Source organism: Coregonus lavaretus (assembly GCF_964263955.1).
Source record: "Coregonus lavaretus genome assembly, chromosome: 26".
NCBI lineage: Eukaryota > Metazoa > Chordata > Actinopteri > Salmoniformes > Salmonidae > Coregonus > Coregonus lavaretus.
In genome coordinates, this window is record NC_140013.1 from 22,372,792 (window position 1) to 22,397,629 (window position 24,838).

Below are 24,838 nucleotides of genomic sequence, written 5' to 3' on the forward strand. Positions count from 1 at the left end.
GTTTAGGGTTAGGGGTTAGGGAAAATAGGACTTTGAGTGGGACTGAATTGTGTGACCCCACAAGTTTAGTTATACAAGACTGTGTGTGTCTGTATGTGCACACACTTGTGTGTGTGTGTCAATTAATTTAGTCTTAAACCTGTAAAACAAGGCAGGTTTAACAACAAGATACACATTTACAGTAACTTTAATGATAATGCTCTGGATTTTACAACATTAGATAACCAAAATGAATAACCTTTCAACGTTTAGCATAAGACAAAACAGTAAAACAAACAGAAGCTACGCTCAACATAATTACTAGCAGTTTCACAATACATTTCTTTACAACAAATTACAATTATTGAAAACACCAATGCATGAAATACATAATAATACACCAATAAACAAAACATAAATCCTGAAAAATGCACAAAATAATGCATTCGAATGACCTGGCATTAGGAGAAGCTGCATCATGAACCACGTAACAGTGATACACAGGATATAAGCTTGTGGTTGCGTCTAAAGTCAAAAGCTGGCTAATGATTGAGCAATTGAAAAAAAAAATCTGTATCTACAGTTGAAGTCGGATGTTTACATACACCTTAGCCAAATACATTTAAACTCAGTTTTTCACAATTCCTGACATTTAATCCTATTAAAAATTCCCTGTCTTAGGTCAGTTAGGATCATCACTTTATTTTAAGAATGTGAAATGTCAGAATAATAGTAGAGAGAATTATTTATTTCAGCTTTAATTTCTTTCATCACATTCCCAGTGGGTCAGAAGTTTACATACACTCAATTAGTATTTGGTAGCATTGCCTTTAAATTGTTTAACTTGGGTCAAACGTTTTGGGTAGCCTTTCACAAGCTTCCCACAATAGGTTGGGTGAATTTTGGCCCATTCCTCCTGACAGAGCTGGGGTAACTGAAACAGGTTTGTAGGCCTCCTTGCTCGCACACGCTTATTCAGTTCTGCCCACACATTTTCTATAGGATTGAGGTCAAGGCTTTGTGATGGCCACTCCAATACCTTGACTTTGTTGTCCTTAAGCCATTTTGCCACAACTTTGGAAGTATGCTTGGGGTCATTGTCCATTCAGAAGACCCATTTGCGACCAAGTTTTAACTTCCTGACTGATGTCTTGAGATGTTGCTTCAATATATCCACTTCATTTTCCTTCCTCATGATGCCATCTATTTGTGAAGTGCACCAGTCCCTCCTGCAGCAAAGCACCCCCACAGCATGACGCTGCCACCCCCGTGCTTTACAGTTGAGATGGTGTTCTTGGGCTTGCAAGGCACCCCATTTTTCCTCCAAACATAACAATGGTCATTATGGCCAAACAGTTCTATTTTTGTTTCATCAGACCAGAGGACATTTCTCCAAAAAGTAAGATCTTTGTCCCCATGTGCAGTTGCAAACCGTAGTCTGGCTTTTTTATGGCGGTTTTGGAGCAGTGGCTTCTTCCTTGCTGAGCGGCCATTCAGGTTATGTCGATATAGGACTCGTTTTACTGTGGATATAGATACTTTTGTACCTGTTTCCTCCAGCATCTTCACAAGGTTCTTTGATGTTGTTCCGGGATTGATTTGCACTTTTCACACCAAAGTACATTCATCTCTGAGCGATATGACGGCTGCGTGGTCCCATGGTGTTTATACTTGCGTACTATTGTTTGTACAGATGAACGTGGTACCTTCAGGCGTTTGGAAATTGCTCCCAAGGATGAACCAGACTTGTGGAGGTCTACAATTTTCTTTCTGAGGTCTTGGCTGACTTCTTTTGATTTTCCCATGATGTCAAGCAAAGAGGCACTGAGTTTGAAGGTAGGCCTTGAAATACATCCACAGGTACACCTCCAATTACATTTACATTTTAGTCATTTAGCAGATGCTCTTATCCAGAGCGACTTAAAGTTAGTGAGTGCATACATTATTTTTTACAAATATTTTTTATACTGGCCCCCCGTGGGAATCGAACCCACAACCCTGGCGTTGCAAACACCATGCTCTACATCCCCGCCGGCCATTCCCTCCCCTACACCAATTGTGCGCCGCCCCATGGGTCTCCCGGTCGCGGCCGGCTACGACAGACCCTGGATTCGAACCAGGATCTCTAGTGGCACAGCTAGCACTGCCTTAGACCACTGCGCCACTCGGGAGACAAATGACTCAAATTATGTCAATTAGCCTATCAGAAGCTTCTAAAGCCATGACATCATTTTCTGGAATTTTCCAAGCTGTTTAAAGGCACAGTCAATTTAGTGTATGTAAACCTCTGACCCACTGGAATTGTGATACAGTGAATTATAAGTGAAATAATCTGTCTGTAAACAATTGTTGGAAAACTGACTTGTGTCATGCACAAAGTAGATGTCCTAACCGACTTGCCAAAACTATAGTTTGTTAACAAAAAATGTGTGGAGTGGTTGAAAAACGAGTTTTAATGACTCCAACCTAAGTGTATGTAAACTTCCAACTTCAACTGTATGTAATGAGTCTGTATCTATGTAATGTATCTGTATCTATGTAATGTATCTGCATCTATGTAATGTTGTAATGTTTTTGCACCATGGAATTTAGGGACCACAATGGAAATAAGTCTCTGATATCCCTGTCAAGTTTTTTAAATGCATGTACTGTGAGTATGTGTTTTTTAAACTGGCAAATAAAATAAATCAGTCACAAATGGCACCCTATTCACTATACAGTGCACAAGTAGTGCTCTAAGTAGTGCTCTGTATTGGGAATAGGGTGCCAGTAGGGGACACACCCTGTTGTTTACACAGTGGATCTTGCATCAATGACAATAGAGTAGCTGAGCAGCTGGTTGTACTCCTGGCCTCCTCCTCCTGGTACTGTCACTGCTGCCTTCCCCTTCCTCAGCTCTGGAGAGCACAGTTCCTGGGTCAGAGAGGTCAAGGGTGCCAGTGACTCCCGCTTCTTACAGGAGTTCAGTGACCAGAGAAGATAGAAGAAAGGGGTATAAAGCACATTGAATGTTGAATAAAGACCTATGGATAGAAGCTATAAGAATAGATTAATGAAGGCAAGAGGACCATTCTCAATAATTCAAAGCATGCATAATGTTTTTTTGAGAGGTCAACAGCTAGAGAAAAATTGTAAGAAAGACTGATACCAACCTTAGATGCTGGGCGGTCTCCTCCATTTATTTTGCTGCAAAACAAATGAACAGTTAATTGTCATTTGTGTTACAGTGGCAGACAGCATTTCAAATATTGTCTAATTCTTTTGATTTTTTTATAGAGTTGGGTATCATCCTCACTAAGAAAGTTGTATGGCCTCTGTAGCTCAGCTGGTAGAGCACGGCGCTTGTAACGCCAAGGTAGTGGGTTCGATCCCCGGGACCACCCATACACAAAAAAAATTATGCACGCATGACTGTAAGTCGCTTTGGATAAAAGCGTCTGCTAAATGGCATATTATTATTATTATTATTATTACCTGCATTGCCAAACTGTACCCCTTGGAGGCGCTGTTGTATGAGTGAACAGACTTCCACAGAGCCACTGAGTGTGTGAACTGTGAATGCATTATGCGACAGGAATATATAAGCAGAATGATGGTGACCCCAGACATCATCATTGATCTCTCTGATGTCAGAAGCAGTAGCTCCCCTTATCCATCATGATCCCCATGACACCAACCAGGCCAATGAAGACCTGCTCCTTTCAAAAAGTGTTCCTAGTGCTGGCGACCGGGGGTGACGTAAATCCCGGAATAGCTATTCTCCTGGGGCGTCATGTTTTCTCTGTGTATGCTGTCCAACTGACTGACCTTCCCAAATTAGCCTGACGGGACCTTCCCACAGGAACCAGGGATAATGGGACAGTGATGCTCATCGAACCAATGGCACCTTGATCAAATGTACTGACCAAAGACACAATGAATCAGCCTCTGAACTAACACTGAAGTGCAGTGAGTGTGTCTGTGTCTATATATTTACCATCCCTTCTCACACGAGTCCTGACAAAGAGGAACTTAGTCTGCGTCCCAAATGGCACCCTAATCCCTACACAGTGCACTACTTTTGACCAGAGCCCTGTGTGAGAGTTTTCATGGATTTGTGGATCAGATGCTTTTAGAGAATTTTGGGATCACAAAGTGTATCCAAACACTATGGTAGTGAGACACCTGTCTGATTATCTGATCAGATCCAATGACAGCAACAAGAGATGACTGCTTTATGCATTTTTCTCATTCCAAGCATTGCAACTGGGATTGATTTACAATCTGAATTCTCCAGCTGTGAAGCTTTTGAATAGCTTTTCTTACTTCCAGAGTAGTCACTCAGAGTAAAGCTCTATAGTTGCCCTATGATAACGTTAAATGTGTTGTCTTTACCACAGAGACAGAGAGAATCAGACTGTGTGAGTGGTGTGGCAGAGCTGTGGTGGCAGATGTACCTGTCTGCTCCAGCCACAGAGCATCCTGTTTGTGAATAGCTCTGTGATACTTTGGTCATGCTAAGCTGTAGTAACCATCAGATGCACAGACCTGGTTTCCTGTTTGTCACCTGCCAACCTGCTGGTTGCCGGCGTGCTACCTGTAACCATGTCACCTGCTGAGTTGCTGTTTGTCTGTCTGTCTGTCAACTACAGGAGGACGCCTTCGCTCTGATCGACTCACCAGAAAACACACAGAGTGACGATGAGGAGGATCGTGATGGCTGCAGCCGAGGAGAAGCAGACGATGAAGACTATCACTGCACAAACACACAGGAGAAAGACATCAGGTAACACAAAATGGAAGTAAATGGAATGGAACACCTGTTGTAAATGGAAGTAAATGCAAATTATATGTACATTTTAATATGCCAATCATTTTTGGATGTTCACCAGAAAGCACTGAAATATCTTACATATTGTTGTTTCACTGATGCATGATAAGGTGAGTGTACACTCACTGAGCTGTTGATCTTCACTGGTGACCTCCACTTGAATGAGGACCGAGGCCTGATGGTGGTAGAAAGAGGCGTGGCAGGTGTAGAGGCCCGCCTCCCGCTTTGTGACCTCTGATTGGAACAACAGAGCCCGGCCATCCATCTGGACCAATGTACCGTCATTTCTTGAACACACAGCAGGACACAGAAGGTCATTACATAGTACACACGTTTGTCTGATCTGTTTTTCAGCTAAGTGGCAAAGAAGACAGTCATGAAGAGAGAATAAGATAAGCAAGTGAGGGGGGAAACTGCTATCATAACACTTTTTGGTGCATTCCAAAAGATGTGGAAAACAGACAAAAAAGTCATACAAAACCACTGCTATAGTTGACATTGAGTGGTAAAAATCTAATGAGACATTGTATTTCATATATCTACTTAGGTGTATAACTAAGTAACAGTATCATCCAGCTTAGCAGATATGAACACAGCTTTACCCAGAATAGCTTGACAGAATAACTCCTAACACAATTTATGTGAGCCTGTGTGTGGGAGGGCAGGAGAGTGTCAGGACCTCTGAGGATATACTGCTTTATGAGTCACTCATTGTCCCTGATAAAAGGGTTCTTTAGTGCCACCGACCGCATGGCCTGCCAGTCAGGACAACCTTCCCCAGGCCCCACAGCACAGAAGTCCTGATAGTATCTTAATAAGGCATGATGGCAGCTTTAAGACACTGCACTTATTTGATTGTCTAGTTAAAAGCTCTCATAAAACAATACAAATGAGAACTTCCATCTGGACGAGAACAATGTTCGTAGAAATTACCGCCCGTGTAGTGATAATATTACCACAGACAGGGCCCTGCCCTACTCTGTCTTCCATCCTACTTTAGCTCTCTCACTCAGCCTCTACAGTTCAGAAGCTGAAGGGAAGGAATACAGTAAAAAAGAGAGTCTAGCAAAGAGGCTATTACCTGTGACAGGTAAGGCTGTATGTTGGCACACTGCCATAGACTTTGAGCAGGATCCTCTGGTTGTGGAAATTCTCCTTTAGGGACATTCGGTGGATAACAAACTCATCTCCATAAGGTTTGTACAGGGGAGTGGTTTGGTTCAGTACTCTGACAGATGAGATGTCTAAGAAGGGGAAGGAGAAGTGGTCAACAGGGGGCAAAAAACAAACCACTCCCTAGATACATACAGTCAACAGACAGGTACGGTGAGGGAAAAAAGTATTTGATCCCCTGCTGATTTTGTTCGTTTGCCCACTGACAAAGAAATGATCAGTCTATAATTTTAATGGTAGGTTTATTTGAACAGTGAGAGACAGAATAACAACAAAAAAATCCAGAAAAACGCATGTCAAAAATTTTACAAATTGATTTGCATTTTAATGAGGGAAATAAGTATTTGACCCCCTCTCAATCAGAAAGATTTCTGGCACCCAGGTGTCTTTTATACAGGTAACGAGCTGAGATTAGGAGCACACTCTTAAAGGGAGTGGTCATAATCTCAGTTTGTTACCTGTATAAAAGACACCTGTCCACAGAAGCAATCAATCAATCAGATTCCAAACTCTCCACCATGGCCAAGACCAAAGAGCTCTCCAAGGATGTCAGGGACAAGATTGTAGACCTACACAAGGCTGGAATGGGCTACAAGACCATCGCCAAGCAGCTTGGTGAGAAGGTGACAACAGTTGGTGCGATTATTCGCAAATGGAAGAAACACAAAAGAACTGTCAATCTCCCTCGGCCTGGGGCTCCATGCAAGATCTCACCTCGTGGAGTTGCAATGACATTGAGAACGGTGAGGAATCAGCCCAGAACTACACGGGAGGATCTTGGCAATGATCTCAAGGCAGTTGGGACCATAGTCACCAAGAAAACAATTGGTAACACACTACGCCGTGAAGGACTGAAATCCTGCAGCGCCCGCAAGGTCCCCCTGCTCAAGAAAGCACATATACAGGCCCGTCTGAAGTTTGCCAATAAACATCTGAATGATTCAGAGGAGAACTGGGTGAAAGTGTTGTGGTCAGATGAGACCAAAATCAAGCTCTTTGGTATCAACTCAACTCGCCGTGTTTGGAGGAGGAGGAATGCTGCCTATGACCCCAAGAACACCATCCCCACCGTCAAACATGGAGGTGGAAACATTATGCTTTGGGGGTGTTTTTCTGCTAAGGGGACAGGACTTCTTCACCGTATCAAAGGGATGATGGACGGGGCCATGTACCGTTAAATCTTGGGTGAGAACCTCCTTCCCTCAGCCAGGGCATTGAAAATGGGTCGTGGTTGGGTATTCCAGCATGATAATGACCCAAAACACACGGCCAAGGCAACAAAAGAGTGGCTCAATAAGAAGCACATTAAGGTCCTGGAGTGGACTAGCCAGTCTCCAGACCTTAATCCCATAGAAACTCTGTGGAGTGAGCTGAAGGTTCGAGTTGCCAAATGTCAGCCTCGAAACCTTAATGACTTGGAGAAGATCTGCAAAGAGGAGTGGAACAAAATCCCTCTTGAGATGTGTGGAAACCTGGTGGCCAACTACAAGAAACATCTGACCTCTGTGATTGCCAACAAGGGTTTTGCCACCAAGTACTAAGTAATGTTTTGCAGAGGGGTCAAATACTTATTTCACTCATTAAAATGCAAATCAATTTATAACATTTTTTACATGCGTTTTTCTGGATTATTTTGTTGCTATTCTGTCTCTCACTGTTCAAATAAACATACCATTAAAATTATAGACTGATCATGTCTTTGTCAGTAGGCAACCGTACAAAATCAGCAGGGGATCAAATACTTTTTTCCCTCACTGTAGTTGTAGTTAAATGTTGAACGGGAGGTTGGAGCTTGGCATGCCTGGCAAGTAATATACCTCTATGAATGTCATGACAGAAATGTATACTCTTAGAAAAAAGGTGCTATCTAGAACCTAAAAGATGCATTTGCTGTCCCCATAGGAGAAGCCTTTGAAGAACCCTTATTGGTTCCAGGTAGAACCCTTTTAGTTCCAGGTAGAAACTGTGGTCTCTGAGGAATTTATGACTTTGCTAATGGTTTCAAGTGGTTTTAGAGGATGTTGACTCAGCTTAAAGGGAGCATCTGGGAAGTAGTTCTATAGGGGCACCCTAAAGCTGAGGAAGTCTGTTAGGTGGCCTCCTGGGATTGGTCTGTAGGGGAAAACACCCATATTATGTTACATAGGGCATAGGATATAAATACCACGGTTAAAACAAAGGAGGACAGAATAACATATTACAGATTGGGGTCCGGTTATTCTCCAGATATCGGCAGATATCTGTAAATTGACGCTGGAACCCTTTGATATAAATAAACCTTTGTAATCAAAGTACAGTGTCAGCGGAATTCTTGTTCTCACAGCATCTCAGCATAGTTCTCGATACCACAAAACCCTTTTGGGTTCCATGAACAACCCTTTCCAGAGAAACCAAAAAGAGTTCTACCTGGAACCAAAAAGGCATCTCCTATGGGGACAGCTGAAGAACCCTTTTGGAACCCTTTTTTCTAAGAGTGTACAGAATGTATATGTAGTATAACAAGCAAGTACAATCTTTTGTGGTGCTAGGTGCTTTATATATATAAAAAAGGGGATAATGTCTGTCTCTATCTATTCCCTATTACACTTACAGTATCTGGGGACATGGACTGTCCTCCTCTCCTTTAGTCCATGGTGATTTTGAATGAGGCAGATCAGGTTTTGTCCCTCGTGGCGGGCCAGTGGGAACTCATAGGTGAGGTTGATTAGCACTCTCACTCCTTCATACCCAGACCGGAAGGAGATGTGGCCTGTGGTGTTGTCAGGTAGAACCCAAGAGAGGTGTGCTCCGAGCCTGTCCCCTCTGTACTCACACACAGCCAGCCACAGAGGAGATCCCCTCTGCCTCGCAACAAAAACACGCATCACAGGGGACTCTGAGGGGAGGGAGGGAGAGAGTGACAGTGTGTGGGGGTTGGATACAGTGAGGGAAAAAAGTATTTGATCCCCTGCTGATTTTGTACGTTTGCCCACTGACAAAGAAATGATCAGTCTAGAATTTTAATGGTAGGTTCATTTGAACAGTGAGAGACAGAATAACAACAAAAAATCCAGAAAAACACATGTCAAAAATGTTATAAATTGATTTGCATTTTAATGAGGGAAATAAGTATTTGACCCCCTCTCAATCAGAAAGATTTCTGGCTCCCAGGTGTCTTTTATACAGGTAACGAGCTGAGATTAGGAGCACACTCTTAAAGGGAGTGCTCCTAATCTCAGCTTGTTACCTGTATAAAAGACACCTGTCCACAGAAGCAATCAATTAATCAGATTCCAAACTCTCCACCATGGCCAAGACCAAAGAGCTCTCCAAGGATGTCAGGGGCAAGTTTGTAGACCTACACAAGGCTGGAATGGGCTACAAGACCATCGCCAAAGCAGCTTGGTGAGAAGGTGACAACAGTTGGTGCGATTATTCGCAAATGGAAGAAACACAAAAGAACTGTCAATCTCCCTCGGCCTGGGGCTCCATGCAAGATCTCACCTTGTGTGTCACAAGCCGGGCTAGAACTCCGGTCTCAGATGTGTAGAGCTGGGGGTACTACCCCTTAGCCACAGAGGAGATGTTGTAGGACCCAAATGAAACACCCAAGGCAATACTCCAGGCAAGTAGATTTAATGTTCCAAAACAGGAGGCAAAACAAAACAACTCCACGAGGGGAGAAAAACAAACTAAAGATAACTTCGAACAATTTACTAGGACTGACACGGTGGGACAAAGCAGGAGATACATAGTCAGGACGCAATAACCAAGTGAGAAACAAGGGGAAAACACACAGCTAAAATACTAAAGGGAAAACAAGGCACAGGTGACCTGGATCAAACTAATGAGGACACATGAGGAAGAACAAAGGCAGAGGGGAACACAGCTGACCTCTAGAGGCCAGGAGACGAACAGGAGAAGCAGGAAGCTGACATTGTGGAGTTGCAATTATCATGAGAACGGTGAGGAATCAGCCCAGAACTACACGGGAGGATCTTGTCAATGATCTCAAGGAGGCTGGGACCATAGTCACCAAGAAAACAATTGGTAACACACTACGCCGTGAAGGACTGAACTCCTGCAGCGCCCGCAAGGTCCCCCTGCTCAAGAAAGCACATATACAGGGCCGTCTGAAATTTGCCAATGAACATCTGAATGATTCAGAGGAGAACTGGGTGAAAGTGTTGTGGTCAGATGAGACCAAAATCGAGCTCTTTGGCATCAACTCAACTCGCCGTGTTTGGAGGAGGAGGAATGCTGCCTATGACCCCAAGAACATCATCCCCACCGTCAAACATGGAGGTGGAAACATTATGCTTTGGGAGTGTTTTTCTGCTAAGGGGACAGGACAACTTCACCGCATCAAAGGGACGATGGACGGGGGCCATGTACCGTCAAATCTTGGATGAGAACCTCCTTCCCTCAGCCAGGGCATTGAAAATGGGTCGTGGATGTGTATTCCACAATGACAATGACCCAAAACACACGGCCAAGGCAACAAAGGAGTGGCTCAATAAGAGGCACATTAAGGTCCTGGAGTGGCCTAGCCAGTCTCCAGACCTTAATCCCATAGAAAATCTGTGGAGGGAGCTGAAGGTTTGAGTTGCCAAACGTCAGCCTCGAAACCTTAATGACTTGGAGAAAATCTGCAAAGAGGAGTGGGACAAAATCCCTCCTGTGTGCAAACCTGGTGGCCAACTACAAGAAACAGCTGACCTCTGTGATTGCCAACAAGGGTTTTACCACCAAGTACTAAGTCATGTTTTGCAGAGGGGTCAAATACTTATTTCCCTCATTAAAATGCAAATCAATTTATAACATTTTTGACATGCGTTTTTCTGGATTTTTTTGTTATTATTCTGTCTCTCACTGTTCAAATAAACCTACCATTAAAATTATAGACTGATCATGTCTTTGTCAGTGGGCAAACGTACCAAATCAGCAGGGGATCAAATACTTTTTTCCCTCACTGTATGTCCCTAAATGGCACCCTATTCCATTTATAGTGCATTACTTTGACCAGGGCCTATAGCGGGAATAGGGTGTCATTGGGGACGCACATAATGTATTGCGGCGATCAGTGGAGGCTGCTGAGGGGAGGACAGCTCATAATAATGGCTGAAATTGAGTCAATGGAATGGTATCAAACACATGGAAACCACGTGCGTGATGTGTTTGATACCATTCCATTGACTCCATTCCAGACATTATTATGAGCCATCCTCCCCTCAGTTATAAAGTAACTTACCCAGTCCACATAGCAGTATCCCCCTTCTCTCTGGCCTCTCAAGACCCAGGTGATGCACCACACAGGTAACATTCTGACCAGAGAACATGGAAGTGGGGAACCTCAACATACTGCGTACCGTCACAGAGCCATTGGCATGGAGCTCAGGCTGCCCCTGAACCTGCGAGCCGAAACATGTCAGTGTGCAAATAATATTTTTGCTGTAACTATTTTTGTTTCCAAGCACCCTTTCATTTGTTCTTTCCCTTTACCTGTTCCTGCACCTCCGTGAGCTGACTGGTACTATTGTCACTGTCCCTGTCTCCAATACTCCAGGAGATGGTGGCAGCAGGTCCAACACTGTCCACAGTGCACTGCACCAGTGTGTATGCTACGTCTTCCTCCCACTCAGAGCTGGACTGGATGGTGATGTTAGGAGGAGCTGCATGTAGATAGAACACCGATATAGGATACATGTTCTCAATGTAAATAAAATGACAGAGGTATAGGATACATGGTACTATTGTAAATATTTTATTTTAACACTAGAGCTTTAATTGATGGTGTTTGATGATTTGTTGAACATACCACCAGTCTGCGGCCAGGCACTCAATGAATCAGTCACCCAATCTGTCAATATTTATGATAGAAGTCACTTGAATTAACATATGCTGGCTTGCTACAAATTGCAGACCGCCAGATATGGCTACCAGTTGTCAAATTATAAAGAAGATATTTAGTCTGCATTTTCTTTTCTTTTCTTTTTTATATATTTTTTGTTATATATATTTTTTTACTTCAGTTTATTTTAGTAAATACTTTCTTAACACTTATTTTTCTTAAAACTGCATTGTTGGTGAAGGGCTTGTAAGTAAGCATTTCAGTGTAAGGTCTACACCTGTTGTATTTGGCGCATGTGACAAATAACATTTGATTTGATATGATATTTAGTCTACATTCCAAACATTTTACCACTATCAGGAATAGGGTGCCATTTGGGAAGCAAACCTACGATATGTAGACAAGGCTCTGCTCGTACCAGGCTGCTTGACTTGTGGGTTAACGGTAATGTCCAGCTGTACAGATGCCCTGTGGCTGTGGTAGGAGGCCTCACACTCATACAGCCCTGCATGGTAGAGCTCCACAGGACCCTGCAGGGTTAGAGCACTGCCAATCACCGCCACACCTTCAGGGAGAGACTGCTCTTCTCTAGGAGACAACACAAGACAAGACACAGTTAGCCACTCTCCAAAGGCAGAAGAGCAGCAGATCTAAGAGCTTTGGTTCTCACATATTTAGATCCAGGGATAATGTCCCCAACTTGGTGATTGTTGCTATTCAAAGTTGGTGCGTTACGTCTAGTTACAGGTTGCACTTGCGCATACCATTTGAGACGCATGCGCTTTGAGGTTCGCAGACCTCGCGGCGTCAACGTGCATAATCTGCAGATGGATGGTTCTAAAATAATTTACAGGATGTGTGTCTAGTGCCAGGTTTTCACCTGTGGTTTTCAACCAAACCTCTCACCACAGCTGCCAGACACAATGTTCACCCCTGTGTTAGTGATGCAAAAACCAGTACAGTAACAATAGCATAAATTAATGAAATTGCTAGAAGGCAAAACGTGATAGCAAACGTTGTTTTTTGTAACTGTTCCCTGACCGATAAGATTATCACAGCAGTTCCTTCATGGTAATGTTGTCCTTTTTCTGAGATTAACAGAAGTTAACAATCAAGAGAGATCAACAGACATCTTGTCTGTATTATGAGAGTAATACAGGTATTCTTACTTGGTGCATACTATACTGTAACGTGGTACATCCCCAATGACCTCTAGGCCGATGGTGGTGTTGCTCTGTCCTTCCTCCAGAACCACTGACTCTACAGCCTGGCTCTCGTTGCTGCTGTCTGCCAACCCTGGGTTCAGCAGCCGAACAGCAGACAGATCTACACAATAGGAAGTGAAAACACAAGATCCAACATAGAGTCTGTTATTAACTAGAGTAAATGAAAAGCAGTCTCCGAAGACCATACTTTTGGCTCCAAATCCTCAGTTATAACTTGTGAAGTACTCACAGAATGCCGGCAAAGTGACGGTCCGTAGCGCTCTGTGTGGGAACTTGGGGTGGTCAAACAGGCAGGTGATGTTCTTCCCTTCATGAAGCTCAGCTGGGAAGCGGTATGACCTGACCAATGTGTCTGCTGCATCCATGACAACCTCCTTCTTTAACATGGAACTGGCCTCCTGATCGGGCAGCACCAGGGTAATGTCAGCTCGGGGTCGCCCTCCAGCAGCACCACAGGTGACCACCCAGAACTCTTCCCCGTCCTCTAGAACCAGGTATGTCTCAATGGTCACATTGGGAGCCACTGCAGGCAGAGATCAATTATAATTTTACATGAGCAGGTGGGAATGGTCCATCAGTTCAACAACAGTCCTAAGTCTGGGCCTCTAGGGCTGTGGTTTAGATTTTTGAGAAGGCTGAAGTGAAAGGATAGATTTATGAAAGATAAACACAGGGCATAACAGGGCTGCCGGTTGGGTTTAGGAGGAGAGTGCTGACTCTTCTCACCTGTTCCATCTGTTCAGTAGGCTACAGCTGGGAGGACTATGTCTGCATCCCAAATAGCACTCTATTTTCTATAGGGCTCTGGTTAAAAGTAGTGCACTATATAGGAAATAGGGTGCCATTTGGGATGCAGAAGCACCCAATATCACACATCTCGATACAGACTGACTGCAGATATAGAAAAGCATCACTCTTTTGCCGATTATCAAAGACATGTTGATACTACCACATACGGATAAGGGAGGACATTTCTGTCATATGATCATCTTTGACATATGGATACAGGCTTTATATCAAAAATGTGTCTCCTAATGTGGTAGGGAGGGATATCTAAATGTGATGAGAATACATTTACTGTGCAGTGTGATATGATGTATGATCTGTCTCTGTGGTGCCACAGCTGAATGAGAGGGCTGACTAGTACAGGAAACACAGCCTTGGCGAGAGACACAACACCTGGTACATGGTGGGGAGTGGGGAGGTGACCAAGTGGAACAACAGGCTGGGGGAAAGGAAAGGAAACATCTGTGCCAGTAAGCTATGAGCTCAGGGTGGTGCCAGCCCCAGCATGATGCATTATCTCCAGATCATTCTCAGACATTGATTCTTAGCATCACATGTCAAATCCTTGCCCACGAAAGTGAGAATGCCAAGTACTGTACACACAAACATACACATCAAGGATGCGTCCCAAATCCTGTCACCCTTCCTGGTCAAATGTAGTCCACTATAACGGGAATAGGGTGCCATTTAGGATGCAGTCCTTGTGTACGTGAGCTGGCAGGCTTACCAAATGTCTCCACCCTCACTGTGACATGTGTGGTGGGGTCAGGCAGGGTTGGGTGCTGGACCACACAGGTCACCCTGTCCTGGTCCTGTAGGTGGGTGGGGAAGCGGAGGATGCTGGTCATAGTGGCAGTGCCATTGGTATAACTGGTGTTCCTCATCCCCACAGAGGAATTGTTAGTAGGAGGGCTGCCGTTGATCTCCCAGCGAATCAGAGCCATAGGTTTACCATTGGTAGCTGAGCATGTGACTGACTGGTAGTGGGTAGCGTTGTCTGTGTTCTCTGTCACCACTGTGTGGATATCAGGTCGAGCTTCAAAACAAAAACATTAAAACACATGAAGAAGATGATGCTGGTACGAGAAACATTTATGCAATGGATGTTTGTATGATTCTGTCTCTGCCATGACCTTGAAGGTACAGTAAGGAAAGGATACAACAAGCAATGATAATTTCACATATTCTATCCAACCCCCACTAATGTCATCATGAGGTCATGTTTTCTTTTGTTGCTCCTTTCTACCATCTAGGTGTTAGGTACTTTTCCATCACCCATTAGAGGCCCCCTTCGAATACTCTTAAAATGCATCCTTCCTTCCTCACTTCCTTGAAGTAATCAATGATCTGGCATGACATAATTGGTCAAATCAATGCATTGGAAAGCTTGCTTACACCAAACTTGTAATCTCAGGAAGGGAATAAGGAAGGATGCATTTGAAAAGTATTCGAATTGGGCCATGTTCTTCAGTCAGGCTTACCCAGGACAGTGAGAAACATGCTGTTAGTGATCTCCTCTTCATCGGTGGCAAACACACATGTGTACTCCCCCTGGGCCTCCAGAGTAGACACCCTCATCTTCACAGTCAGATTGGTGGGAGAGGCTGGGGCGGAGAAGTCTGAGTCTTTGCTGAAAGCCTTGTTGTTCTTGTAGCCTGTTAATTTCTTCATCGATCGCTTCATTCTAGAGTCTGGGCGTTTCCATGAGGCGTCTGTGATGTCATTCTGTCCCAGGTACTGACAGCGGAGGAAGACATCCTCTCCAAGGATCCCAGTGACGTTATGGTCAATCTCCATGTCCTCCTCCATATCTGTGAGAAAAAAAACATTGTGGTAGGCATAAATGACTACTAATTCAGTCATGATGCGTCCCAAAGGGGCACCCTATTCCCTATACTGTACACTACTTTTGACCATAGCCCTATGGGTCCTGGTCAAAAGTACTGCACTGTAATGAATAGGGTGCCATTTGGGATGCAACCCTTGTGTATGAGGCAGAGCACACAATGACTGTCAATGGAAACCAATTACTTTGTGGAATGCAGAAGACAGAAATGCTGCAGGGCTGATAAGTAATAAGTAATATGTACTATTAAGTGATACGACTAACATGGGTTATGTGTTAATCCAAGGCTACGAAGGCTAGGACTGAACTGTGCACATTCATTATGACACTTGACAAATGCAGCCGGGTCTGGTCCCACAGGTGGAGATTTAATGGAGGACTCCATTATGTTAATTAAATGAAAACAGTCCAAAAGCTGTGCTGTGATCCCTACCCTCAGCCTCTCCCTCGACACATCTGAGGCTGTTTCCCAATTGGCACCCTATTCCCTGGTCAAAAGTAGTGCACTATATAGTAAGGATTGGGGGGCCATTTAGGACGTAGCTACAGTCTGTCTCTAAGACATCGGCCACGATTAGGGGATGTTTCAGTGAAGGGGATGTTTAATAAAGCAGCCTGACAGTTTTGAGTGTTGATGACAGCATGCAGAGTCCAATGCATACCAACTCACTCTCCTCTCTCCGGTCTCTCTATTATGGAACACTTAAGGACACAGTTGATCTATTAGCCAGTTGAAACAGGAGGCAAATTGAACTTTTATGACTCCCGAGCCGCCTAAGTGCCGAATGATGACAGATGAGTACATTGGGTCATGGGGAACACTCAATGAATACCCAGTCTAATACCTCTCATCACCAATCCTATAAAATACTGGCCTGTTAGGACACTTTGATGAGGACAACACTTATGTCTCCAACTATAAATACTCTGGCCAACATCTTTGACCAAATAAATTCAGAGAACAGCAAGAGGTGGTGGGTTGTACATCACAACGTATGCAAAGTTCAGAATATCCCAAAATGCTCACTTATTCATTTGCCAAATAAACTTTATTAAGTCATGTAAGGACTGCGTGCATGTGTGTGTGAGAGAGGAAGAAGGAGAGCGAGAGAGATGGAGAGAGAGCAGAGAGCGAGAAGGAGAGAGACAATTTATCACGAGCTGATGTGGATGTGGTGTTGGAGTCAGGCGCAGGACACAGAAGCTTAGTCCAACAGACTTTACTTGTCAAAACACGACAATACAAAATAACGGGCCTCAACACAACGGAGGCGAGCGATTACGCATACTGTGCGTAAATACACAAAATACAAGTGATTACGCAAACAGTGCGTCAATACACTAAATTCACAAGAGCAAATACAAATCACCAACGGACAGGCGGACAACAACACACAACTACAAACAAAACCAAAGGAAACTTATAGGTGACATAATCAATACGTGATATGGAACAGGTGCACTAATCAGACAAAACCAAACAAATATAGAGAACATCAAACGGTAGCAGCTAGTACTCCAGAGACGACGAACGCCGAAGCCTGCCCGAACAAGGAGGAGGAGCAGTCTCGGCGGAATTCGTGACAGTACCCCCCCCTTGACGTGCGGCTCCAGCCGTGCGCCGACTCCGGCCTCGGGGACGGCCAGGAGGACGTGGAGCAGGGCGCGTAGGATGACTACGGTGGAACTCAGTCAGGAGGGATGGATCTAAAATGTCCCTCCTAGGCACCCAGCACCGTTCCTCCGGACCGTACCCCTCCCACTCCACGAGATATTGTAGACCCCCCATCCGACGTCTCGAATCCACGATGGACCGGACTGAGTATGCCGGAGCCCCCTCGATGTCCAGTGGGGGCGGAGGGGTCTCTCTTATCTCACTCTCCTGGAGTGGACCAGCTACCACCGGCCTGAGGAGAGACACATGGAACGAGGGGTTAATGTGATAGTCATTAGGCAGTTGCAACTTGTAACACACCTCGTTCAATCTCCTCAGGACTTTAAATGGCCCCACAAACCGCCGGCCAAGCTTCCGGCAGGGCAGGCGAAGGGGCAGGTTTCGAGTCGAGAGCCAGACTCGATCTCCAGGGGCGTAGACTGGACCCTCACTGCGGTGGAGATCGGCGCTCGCCTTCTGCCTGCGGATGGCCCGCTGCAGATGTACGTGTGCAGCGTTCCACGTTTCTTCCGAGCGCCAAAACCACTCATCCACCGCAGGAGCCTCGATCTGGCTCTGATGCCATGATGCCAGAACCGGCTGATAACCTAACACACACTGAAAAGGGGTCAGGTTAGTAGAGGAGTGGCGAAGAGAGTTCTGAGCCATCTCTGCCCAGGGGATATACCCCGACCACTCCTCCGGCCGGCCCTGGCAATAGGATCTCAGAAACCTACCCACATCCTGGTTTACTCTCTCCACCTGCCCATTACTCTCAGGGTGGACTTTGTTACGGACCTTCCCCCCTCTCAGGGGAATACCACTATTCTGGTCGTTGTGGATCGGTTCTCTAAGGCCTGTCGTCTCATTCCTATGCCGGGTCTGCCTACTGCCCTACAGACCGCTGAGGCTTTGTTCACCCACGTCTTCCGGCACTACGGGGTGCCCTCCAGACTCTAGAGGTGAATTGGGGACCCCGATCAGACACTATATCCTCGGGAACCCCGTAGTGCCGGAAGACGTGGGTGAACAAAGCCTCAGCGGTCTGTAGGGCAGTAGGCAGACCCGGCATAGGAATGAGACGACAGGCCTTAGAGAACCGATCCACAACGACCAGAATAGTGGTATTCCCCTGAGAGGGGGGAAGGTCCGTAACAAAGTCCACCGAGAGGTGAGACCACGGCCGTTGTGGAACGGGCAGGGGTTGTAACTTCCCCCTGGGCAGGTGTCTAGGCGCCTTACACTGAGCGCACACCGAGCAGGAGGAGACATAAACCCTCACGTCCCTAGCCAATGTTGGCCACCAGTACTTAACACTAAGGCAGTGCACTGTCCGGCCAATACCTGGATGTCCAGAGGAGGGTGACGTATGAGCCCAATAGATGAGACGATCACGGACCTCGAGCGGCACGTACGTCCGACCCACTGGACACTCTGGGGGAGTAGGGTCGGTGCGTAACGCCCGCTCAATTTCCGCATCGACCTCCCATACCACCGGTGCCACCAGACAAGACTCCGGCAGTATGGGAGTGGGCTCAATGGACCTCTCCTCTGTGTCATTACGCCGGGACAGGGCGTCTGCCTTACCGTTCTGGGACCCTGGGATGTAAGTGATCTTAAAAACGAACCGGGTCAGGAACATGTTCCACCTAGCCTGACGAGGGTTCAATCTCCTAGCTGCCCGGATGTACTCCAGGTTACGATGGTCAGTCAGAATGAGAAAAGGGTGTTGAGCCCCCTCAAGCCAATGCCTCCACACCTTTAGGGCTTGAACCACGGCTAACAGCTCCCTGTCCCCTACGTCATAATTACGCTCCGCCGGGCTGAGCTTTTTAGAATAAAAAGTGCAGGGATGAAGCTTAGGAGGCGTGCCGGAGCGTTGCGCCAGTACTGCCCCAATACCGGCCTCTGACGTGTCCACCTCTACCTGGAACACTAAAGTGGGGTCCGGGTGCGCCAGCACCGGAGCCGAAGTGAACAGGTCCTTCAGTTTACCAAACGCCCTGTCCGCTTCAGCCGACCACTGCAAACTCACCGGGCCCCCCTTCAGCAGGGAAGTAATGGGAGCTGCTACCTGTCCAAAACCCCGGATAAACCTCCGGTAGTAATTGGCAAAACCCAAAAACTGCTGCACCTCTTTAACAGTGGTTGGGGTTTGCCAGTTACGCACGGCTGACACCCGGTCAACCTCCATCTTCACCCCTGACACGGACAACCGATGACCCAAGAAGGAGATGGACTCCTGGAAAAACAGACATTTCTCTGTCTTGACATACAGGTCATGCTCCAACAGCCTACCCAACACTCGGCGCACCAGGGCTACATGCTCGGCTCGGGTAGCAGAGTACACTAGGATGTCGTCAATGTACACTACCACTCCCTGCCCATGCAGGTCCCGGAAGATCTCGTCCACAAATGATTGGAAGACTGAAGGAGCATTCATTAACCCGTATGGCATGACAAGATACTCATAATGACCTGAGGTGGTACTAAATGCCGTCTTCCATTCATCTCCCTCCCTAATGCGCACCAAGTTATAAGCGCTCCTGAGATCCAGTTTTGTGAAGAAACGCGCTCCGCGTAATGATTCAGTCATACTCGCAATCAGAGGTAGAGGGTAACTGTATTTCACAGTGATCTGTTTGAGACTACGATAATCAATACACGGGTGCAAACCTCCATCCTTTTTCTTCACAAAAAAGAAACTCGAGGACGCAGGGGAAGTGGAGGGCCGTATGTATCCCTGTCTCAGGGACTCAGCTATGTATGTTTCCATAGCCGCCGTCTCCTCTTGAGACAGAGGATACACATGGCTCCGCGGAAGTGCCGCACCTGTCTGGAGGTTTATCGCACAATCTCCCTGTCTGTGAGGTGGCAATCGCGTCGCCCTCGTCTTGCTGAACATGAGTGCCAAATCCTCATACTCAGGGGGAATGTGCATTGTGGGCACTTGGTTCGGACTCTCCACCGTGGTCGCCCCAACGGAAACACCTAAACATCGCCCAACACACTGGCCAGACCATTCCTTGAGAGCCCCCTGTTGCCACGAAATGGTGGGGTCATGGGTGATTAACCAAGGAAGCCCCAGCACCACGGGATGTGCAGGAGAGTCAATTAGGTACAACTGAATAATCTCCTCACGACCCCCCTGCGTCTTCATCTTTAGTGGCGCTGTGACCTCCCTAATCAACCCAGATCCCAACGGGCGGCTATCTAGGGCATGGACAGGAAAGGGTGCATCAATGGGCAGGAGGGGAATCCCTAACTTAGAACAAAATTTCCGATCAATAAAATTCCCAGCTGCGCCTGAATCGACTAGCGCCTTATGCTGGGAATGAGATGCAACCTGAGGAAATACCACAGGTATACACAAGTGAACAACAGAGAGCTCTGGGTGAGTGGGGCGCCTACTCACCTGAAATGACTCCCCAGTGTGCGACCTGTTGCCTCGATTCCTTGGAGACCCTCCCCAGCACCTAGCCGCAGTGTGTCCTCCACGGCCACAGCTGGTGCAGGGGACGGCCCCCCTCGGGTTCTCTCTCCTTCTCTCTCTAGCGCCAGCACCCCCTTGAGCTCCATTGGGCTCGGCTCGGAGGTGCTGGGGAATGGAATGGACGGCCCCATCTCGGGACGTCCGCGGGTGGCCAGCAGGGTATCCAGACGAATGGACATGTCCACTAGCTGGTCGAAGGACAGATTGGTGTCCCTGCAGGCCAGCTCTCGATGAACGTCCTCACGCAGGCTACACCTATAGTGGTCGATGAGGGCCCTCTCATTCCACCCCGCATCCGCCGCTAGAGTCCGGAAATCCAGGGCGAACTCCTGTGCGCTCCTCTTCCCCTGTCGGAGGTGGAACAGACGCTCCCCCGCCGCTTTACCCTCAGGAGGGTGATCGAAAACTGCCCTGAAGCGGCAGGAAAACTCTGCGTAGCTGATGGTGGCGGCGTCTATTCCCCTCCATTTGGCGTTGGCCCACTCCAACGCTTTGCCGGAGAGACAGGAGATGAGGGCGGAAACGCTCTCGTATCCCGAGGGCGCCGGGTGTATGGTGGCCAGGTAGAGTTCCACCTGAAGGAGGAACCCCTGACACCCGGCTGCGGTGCCATCATACGCCCTCGGGAGCGAGAGCCGAATCCTACTGGATTCCGGAGCTGGTCTGGTGGGGCTGGCCGATGGTGGTGGTAATGTAGGAGGAGGTGTGGGCACGCCTCCCCTTTCCCATCGGCGCAGGGTGTTCATTACCTCCTGCATGGCGGAGCCGAGTTTCTGGATCCTGGCGTCCTGGCAGCTGACCCGATCCTCCAGCGACTCGGTCGCCGCCGCTGCTCCTGCTGACTCCATAGTATGGTGTGTTGTTCTGTCACGAGCTGATGTGGATGTGGTGTTGGAGTCAGGCGCAGGACACAGAAGCTTAGTCCAACATACTTTATTTGTCAAAACACGACAATACAAAATAACGGGCCTCAACACAACGGAGGCGAGCGATTACGCATACTGTGCGTAAATACACAAAATACAAGTGATTACGCAAACAGTGCGTCAATACACTAAATTCACGAGAGCAAATACAAATCACCAACGGACAGACGGACAACAACACACAACTACAAACAAAACCAAAGGAAACTTATAGGTGACATAATCAATACGTGATATGGAACAGGTGCACTAATCAGACAAAACCAAACAAATATAGAGAACATCAAACGGTAGCAGCTAGTAGCAGCCGAATCCTGCCCGAACAAGGAGGAGGAGCAGTCTCGGCGGAATTCGTGACACAATTCCACACAAATATATATTTTCTTGTGGGTTTATGGTTCATAAAGATGGAAAAGGCATTACAAAAATGGCATATCTGAGGCATACTTAAAGAATGAAGTTGCAAATAATCGCATAGTAACAGCCTGAAATACACAATAATGTCCACTATAACTTTTTCTGTGGCCCTAAGGCACTGACAACTGTCTCTGTTTAAGGTTAGAGTGCTTTATGTAGTTTAAACTTCTACACAACAGCAGGTGTTCACGTACATGGATGCTTGCAGATGATTCAATGTTCAGAGGGTACCAAGACAACTGAAAATGTGTAACTTATATTGACAAATAACTGCTTTTGATCAAACAAATAGATCAGTGTAGTGATGTAACTAATGCATTGTATGATGATGTGTTAGTGGAGCGATCTGGGGATGGAAAGTCGGTTCTAACCTACAGACCTATTTATTCCTCAGAGGCACTCATTTATCTACCAATTGAAAATACACACTGAAGAGGTTCCTAAGTTCAGATCAAACTGTGAGGTCTTTCTGACTAACAGAAAATAGAGTCGACTAACAACACATAGGGATTTCCCCTAAACACAGTGGTACACTCATTGGAGCCATTGCAATACTATTAATGGTATCATTGAAGTTCATAAATGGAATTTAAAGGTCATAGAGCAACCAAAATTGTTTTAATAGCTGACACCATTGGACAATAATAGCAGACTAACAGCCAATATTGTAATAAAAACATATGTCAGAAATAGAGTGTTGTTTAAAATTATTATTAGTGTGTTGATAATGCTATAGTCAAAATGCATTCATAATATTTCAAATGGATTCTGCTCTTGGGTTAATTGCTTGTAAGCCTTTATAATTAGACTAATCAGGCAGGAAAACTGTTGAACCTCTGTTCAGTGTAAAATTCCACAGGTTAATAAACAAGTCTTTAAGGGCTAGTAAACTCAACCCATAAACAGAACTGCACACTCACAGATGGATTATAACTCCTCAGACTTACCCAGCATGTCCAAGCATTGAGACACATTTAGGACAAAGCCCAAAATCAACAGCCCTGAGCATCCCATGGTGGTATCATTGAGAGTGATGACTCAATTTGACTACAGCAAGTCTTCCTATGAGGGTATTTAAATGTGTGTGTTCTGTGTGTGTTCTGTGTGTGTGTGTGTGTGTGTGTGTGTGTGTGTGTGTGTGTGTGTGTGTGTGTGTGTGTGTGTGTGTGTGTGTGTGTGTGTGTGTGTGCGTGCGTGCGTGCGTGCGTGCGTGCGTGCGTGCGTGCGTGCGTGCGTGCGTGCGTGCGTGCGTGCGTGCGTGCGTGCGTGCGTGCGTGCGTGCGTGCGTGTGTGTGTGTGCAAGAGGAGCTGTCAGAGTCAGCTGTAGAGGGTGTGTGCTCCAAACCTCTGAGCAGAGCTGTTTTTTTACAAACACACACACCACACGCACACAGTGTAGGGCTATGTTGTTTAGAACCACTTTGCTCTCCTGGTGCCCTATATGTTATTATGTGCACAAATCTGTTTGAACAGAACTGCCTCTTCTATGGAGTAGTGTTTTCACTTCTTAGTAGTAGCAGCTGAATGTCATACTGCAGGATGTGTCTGTTCATCTCCTCAGTCACCTCATATAACAAAGTTTCCCTGTTGCCCACGACGATGCCATGCATCAGTCAGCCCAGCTCATCTCTGCAGGAGTCCTCAGAGACAGAGAGAGACACAGCCTGTTTACACTGAAGTCAACTCACTGTTTCTCACCTGCTGCTCTGGAAATCACTCACAAAGGCATTGTTTTACAACACAATATTTCCCACTAATTCACTTCATGGCTATGTTTTCATTTAGTCAGACTTGGCAATTTACTAAACATAATTTGTCATTAGAAATGCCCTGCAGGGAAAATCACATTGGGAAACAAATGTGGAAGAATACTATGCACATAAAAAATACTCTTCAGTTCTCCAGCTGGCTACAGCATGTTTTACAAAATCTGTGCTGCTGTACCTCAGGAACAAGTCCAGAGTATGTGAATCATGCAGCAGAATGTGTATGAAGTAAGACCCTCTTTACACAATAGGCCAACTGTAAGACCCTCTTTACACAATAGGCTAACTGTAAGACCCTCTTTACACAATAGGCCAACTGTAAGACCCTCTTTACACAATAGGCCAACTGTAAGACCCTCTTTACACAATAGGCCAACTGTAAGACCCTCTTTACACAATAGGCCAACTGTAAGACCCTCTTTACACAATAGGCCAACTGTAAGACCCTCTTTACACAATAGGCCAACTGTAAGACCCTCTTTACACAATAGGCCAACTGTAAGACCCTCTTTACATAATAGGCCAACTGTAAGACCCTCTTTACACAATAGGCCAACTGTGAATCCATCAGATTCAACAGCCTTCTTCCTCAGTGTCTCCTTTAGCTAACTTTAATGTTACACCAATTTTCCAGGATCATTCTGAGGTCTGATGAGCCCAGAAAAGCAAAATATGCAAAGGCTTGACTATTTTGAATTTGTAAACATGTGGTCATCTGTTAGCCACTATGTAAGTAGATACATCTTAGAGGCTGCTACAGATGGATGAGTATTGAAGGCTTTGTTTATTTCAATAGCATTCCATCAAATCTTTAGTAGTATGGCTATTTTGGCATTGAGGACTACACGATCACCCTCTTAGTAAATGTGTTTCCTGTCAAAGCTGCTGAACTTTTACTCACCCTCTGTACTAGTGTTACAGTATGCAATAGA

General features: G+C 46.0%; 2 protein-coding genes across 2 annotated transcripts; both read right to left on the reverse strand.

Moving 5' to 3' along the window:
- Positions 1–736: 736 nt before the first annotated feature.
- On the reverse strand, positions 737–11,656 carry LOC311101941 (uncharacterized protein). The gene is made up of 8 exons (XM_084143183.1): positions 11,444–11,656; positions 11,193–11,352; positions 8,553–8,837; positions 5,871–6,033; positions 4,916–5,076; positions 4,639–4,714; positions 3,132–3,165; positions 737–2,931 (listed from the first exon to the last, which is right to left on the reverse strand). The coding sequence occupies exons 1-8, from the start codon at positions 11,645–11,647 to the stop codon at positions 2,770–2,772; spliced, it is 1,245 nt and encodes a 414-aa protein (XP_083999309.1). The 5' UTR covers positions 11,648–11,656; the 3' UTR covers positions 737–2,769.
- Positions 11,657–11,724: 68 nt separating this feature from the next.
- Positions 11,725–15,427, reverse strand: LOC311101942 (uncharacterized protein; the record flags this gene model as incomplete). The annotated part of the gene is made up of 6 exons (XM_084143184.1): positions 15,286–15,427; positions 14,532–14,840; positions 13,248–13,541; positions 12,962–13,118; positions 12,211–12,380; positions 11,725–11,801 (listed from the first exon to the last, which is right to left on the reverse strand). Exons 1-6 carry the CDS (start codon positions 15,380–15,382, stop codon positions 11,725–11,727), a joined length of 1,104 nt encoding a protein of 367 aa, XP_083999310.1. The 5' UTR covers positions 15,383–15,427.
- Between the last annotated feature and the right edge of the window lie 9,411 nt (positions 15,428–24,838).